Source organism: Arachis ipaensis, chromosome B09 (genome assembly GCF_000816755.2).
Source record: "Arachis ipaensis cultivar K30076 chromosome B09, Araip1.1, whole genome shotgun sequence".
NCBI lineage: Eukaryota > Viridiplantae > Streptophyta > Magnoliopsida > Fabales > Fabaceae > Arachis > Arachis ipaensis.
This window is the reverse complement of record NC_029793.2, coordinates 113,098,585-113,103,013: the sequence shown is the minus strand read 5'-3', so window position 1 is coordinate 113,103,013 and position 4,429 is coordinate 113,098,585. Positions and strand designations below refer to the sequence as shown.

General features: G+C 38.9%; 1 protein-coding gene across 1 annotated transcript; it reads right to left on the bottom strand.

The window, feature by feature from the left end:
* LOC107615816 lies at positions 3,407-4,417 on the bottom strand. The gene is made up of 2 exons (XM_016317844.1): positions 4,300-4,417; positions 3,407-3,846 (listed from the first exon to the last, which is right to left on the bottom strand). The coding sequence occupies exons 1-2, from the start codon at positions 4,415-4,417 to the stop codon at positions 3,407-3,409; spliced, it is 558 nt and encodes a 185-aa protein (XP_016173330.1).

The window sequence follows — 4,429 nt, the reverse complement described above, 5'->3', positions numbered from 1 at the left end:
TGGATATCTTTGATTTTGGAATTTATTAATGCAAAGAACTATTTTTACCTTTAATTAATTTTCTGTTATTATTTGAATTTCCATGTCTTATTTCCTTCCCCTTTTATCATTTATGAAAATGACATTCATGTCAATGGAGTAGACTCCCAACTTGACTTGGGAGTTGATTAAAAGGAGACCCTTGAGTTGGAATACTTAAGTGTTAATTGGAAATTGGAAGTTGTTGGCTGGCTCTCTAGTCACTAACGCTAATCCTTCCATAGGAGAGGATTAGGACTTGTGAATTGGGGCTGGTTCAGTTACTTGACTTTCCTTTATTCGGTAAGGGATAACTAAGTAGAAACAACAACCGATTACCATTACACTTGGAAAAATTCAACGAGGATAGAACTTCCAATTAATCTTCTCCCAGTCAAGGCTTTTTATTTCAAATATATAAAATCTCTTGTTAATTTTCATTGCTTTTATTTATAATCATTTATTTTTTTGTTCTCCAACTCAAAAATTTCTCGGAAAACTCCTAACCAATAAATAGCACTCTTTTGTCAACTCGTTGGGAGGCGACCTGGGATTTCTACTCCCAGTACTTTATTCTTAAATTGTGACAACCCTTTTTAAATTGATAAGCGAAATTTTCATCGGTTTAGAACTGTACTTGTAATGCTGTTCTTATTATAAATTCTTAATCGGCAATTTTTCGCCACGTCAAATTTTGGCACCGTTGCCGGGGAGTTGCAATAGCGTGCTAAATTATTGGTTGGTATAAATATTTTTAATTTTACATATTTGCATATTTTATTTTATTTTATTACCATGAGTTGCATGTTTCTTTCATTGAATGACGCGTTCACTACCTGATCCGAGCTTAACCGTATTTGATCCTGAAATTGAAAGAACTATTTCACGTATTAGGCGAGTTCGGCGTCGGTTAGCCTCTGAGGGTGGTGAAGTGTTTACTACCAATTCACCAGTCTCATCTGAGGGTGAATCTGAAGCGCCATTTGAGGAAGAAACAAGCTCCTCTTCTACTGATTCTGTTGATTTACATGCAGGTAATATGGTGGAGCCCAGAAGGATTACTCTCCAGGAAGCAGGAGCTCCAGACTTTACACTGCAACCGTATCAAGCGCGTCACCCAAATCTGGCTACAGATTTTGAACTGAAGACTGCGCTAATCAACTTACTGCCTAAGTTTCATGGCTTACCTGCTCAAGAGCCTATCAAGCACCTCAGATATTTTCAGACAGCCTGCTCAACTACTCGGTATCATGGTGCAGATGAGACTACTATTTGGCTATATGCCTTCCCGTTTTCTCTTGAGAAAAAGACAAGGGAGTGGTTCTATACTCAACCTGAAGAAGTTGTTACTAATTGGGATCTGCTCAAAAGGGAATTCCTGGACAAATACTTTCCGGCTGAAGTTACAGATAGACTGAGGAAAGAAATTTCCTGCATTATCCAAGGCGAATCAGAGACTCTTTATGAGTATTGGGAACGCTTCAGGAATCTCCTAGACTCATGTCCCCACCACAAGATTGACCAGTTAGTGTTGATTAGCTACTTCACACAAGGCATGAAGTCTCAGGATAAGACTACATTAGATGCTGCGAGTAATGGCTCTCTGAAGAAGTACAAGACGGCGACAGAAGCATGGCAGCTAATCGCTGATCTAGCTGAGTCTACCCGAAATGCCAAGCACAGGAACAACCATCCCAAGGCTATTGCGGAGGTTTCCTCTAATAGTGAGACTGCTGCTCTCATACAGACTCTGGGAGAGATTACTGATGCACATAAACTAGTTATGCTACGATTTAGGAAATTGCACGATCGGCAAAATTCCTTCCGGCAAGTGCACCGGTTATCGTCAAGTAAAAACTCACAATAGAGTGAGGTCGAATCCCACAAGGATTGGTTGAGTGAGCAATTCGGATTAGAAGTGTGTTCTAGTTGAGCGGAATCAAGATTGAGATGAGAATTTGCGGAATGTAAAGTTGGCGGGAAAAGTAAATGACAAGAAATTAAAATGCTTTTTCTTAGAGCTCCTTTGCTTCTTGTTTGCTTAGTGTCATGTGTTGCACACGCCTTTGGCATTTTCTTTTTCTTATTAGTGCACTACACATATCCACTTCAGGCATTTTAGTTCACATTTCTTCGTGAGACATTGGTGCCCAGCACCTTTTTGTGTGACTAAATGTTTTGTATTTAGGTTGCTCTTGATAATGGACTTTTGGTTGATAATCCCGGGTTAGTTAACCCAAGTTACCAAGTGTTGAAACACTCCTCAGAACCTATTCATCCAAGCATATCCTTAATACATAAACACCACAGGCATTTGTCTCAGAAGTTCAAACCATTGGTACCTAGCTTATTTTCTCAATTTTTTTGCTTTTTGGTTGCCCTTTTTCAGTGGCTTTTTCTTCTTCTTTTTCTTTCTTTTTCATGGCCAAAGACATTTATTCATCAAGATCCATAGACAGTTTTCAATTTCTACACAAAAAATGATAATTCTACACTCTATTTCCAGTGATCTGACTAAACAATCAAGCATGCATACCACCACTTAATTCTACTTGATTTGTCACTAATTGAGCCAAGTCACTTTTGTTCAAACTTTTCTTTTATTTTAGGAAACAGAACAAGCATGGTAAGCATTTGTTTAAGAAGGTGGAGTTATATCCAGACATCTAGGTATTCACTTTATTCAAAGCAATAAACAGACAAATATACTAAATACTTCACATTCCAGAAAGATTCAACATTTACAGTTTAAACCAGAACAAGCATGCTTTTGTTTGCCCCTTTTAAAGAATTATCGAGGAACAATACCACCTTGTGAAATTCCTTGTTTTCTCTTTGTTGCTAGGAAACAATTTGATTTCTCCTTCTTCTCCTAAATGTTGCTTCATGCTTTAAGATCCTTGTTTCCTTTCCTGCAAAGAGTGATGAAGTTGCTTGCTTCTCAAGCACTTGAGTGGTTAGCTCAACTATGTGTGGGTAAGTATCTGAGTCTTAAGTTGGTGTGTGAACACCAAACTTAGTCTCCCACTTACTTCTCTGTGTTTTGAATCTTTGAGTTCTCTTTGGAATGAAGTTGCCGCTAAGGGTTTTAAGCATTTCTGTGACTGCTTAGAATGGTTGTTCCTTTCATATAATTCAAAGGTTGTTGTGTTCAGTTGATCTTTATGGTGGAACACCAAACTTAGAGTCACACATTCCCCTTTGAATTATTGATCCACAAATTCATTGTTTGGTGTGAAACACCAAACTTAATTCTTTGCAATGCACAGAAACTCTTTCACCCTTTTTATTGAAACAAATAAAAGAAACAGCAAAAGGGTATCACCTCAGGTTGGGTTGCCTCCCAACAAGCGCTTCTTTAACGTCATTAGCTTGACGGTCAGCTTCCTCAGTTGAGGTGATATTCAACCTTGTCCTTCTCCTCCACATCTCCCAAGTAATGTTTGAGTCTTTGACCGTTCACAACGAAGGTTCGTTGTGACTTTTCTTCCATGATTTCTACTTGTCCATATTTGGAGACCTTGGTGACAAGGAATGGTCCAGACCACCTTGACTTTAGCTTCCCTGGAAATAGCTTCAGCCTAGAATTGTAGAGCAATACTCTTTGTCCTTCAAATTTCCTTGGGGCTATGTTGCTGTCATGCTTCTTCTTTGCTCTTTCTTTATAAATTTTGGCATTCTCATAAGCTTCAGCTCTGAACTCTTCCAACTCTTGAATTTGCAACATCCTTCTTTCTCCAGCAGCCTTGTTGTCCAAGTTCAAAAGTTTCAAGGCCCAGTATGCCTTGTGCTCCAACTCCAGTGGCAAATGGCAAGCTTTTCCATATACTAGATCAGAGACAAGCAAGTTACTCAAAGGTTTGGCTATTTTAGAAAAGTCTCTAATAAACCTTCTGTAAAACCCAGCGTGTCCTAAAAAACTCCTAATTGCCTTGACATTACTTGGTGGAGGTAATTTTTCAATGATTTCCACCTTAGCTCTGTCCACCTCCATGCCTCTATTAGAGATTTTGTGGCCAAGGACTATTCCTTCTGTGACCATGAAATGACATTTTTCCCAGTTTAATACTAGGTTAGTCTCTTGGCATCTCTTAAGCACCAAGGCAAGGTGGTGTAGGCAGCTAGGAAAAGAATCTCCAAACACAGAAAAGTCGTCCATGAAGACCTCAATAAATTTTTCAATCATGTCCGAAAAGATGGACAGCATGCATCTTTGGAAAGTGGCAGGTGCATTGCACAATCCAAAGGGCATGCGTCTATAAGCAAAAACTCCATATGGACAAACAAATGATGTTTTCTCTTGATCACTAGGATCAACTACTATTTGGTTGTAGACTGAATATCCATCCAAAAAGCAATAGTAAGCATGTCCGGCAAGCCTTTCAAGCATCTGATCCATGAATGGGAGTGG

Excerpts from the sequence above, each read along its gene's own strand:
- LOC107615816 (XM_016317844.1), bottom strand. The coding sequence starts at position 4,417 with ATGGATCAGATGCTTGAAAGGCTTGCCGGACATGCTTACTATTGCTTT. Across the intron at positions 3,847-4,299 it reads AGAGAAAACATCATTTGTTT|TATATGGAAAAGCTTGCCAT; the intron begins GTCCATATGGAG and ends TCTCTGATCTAG.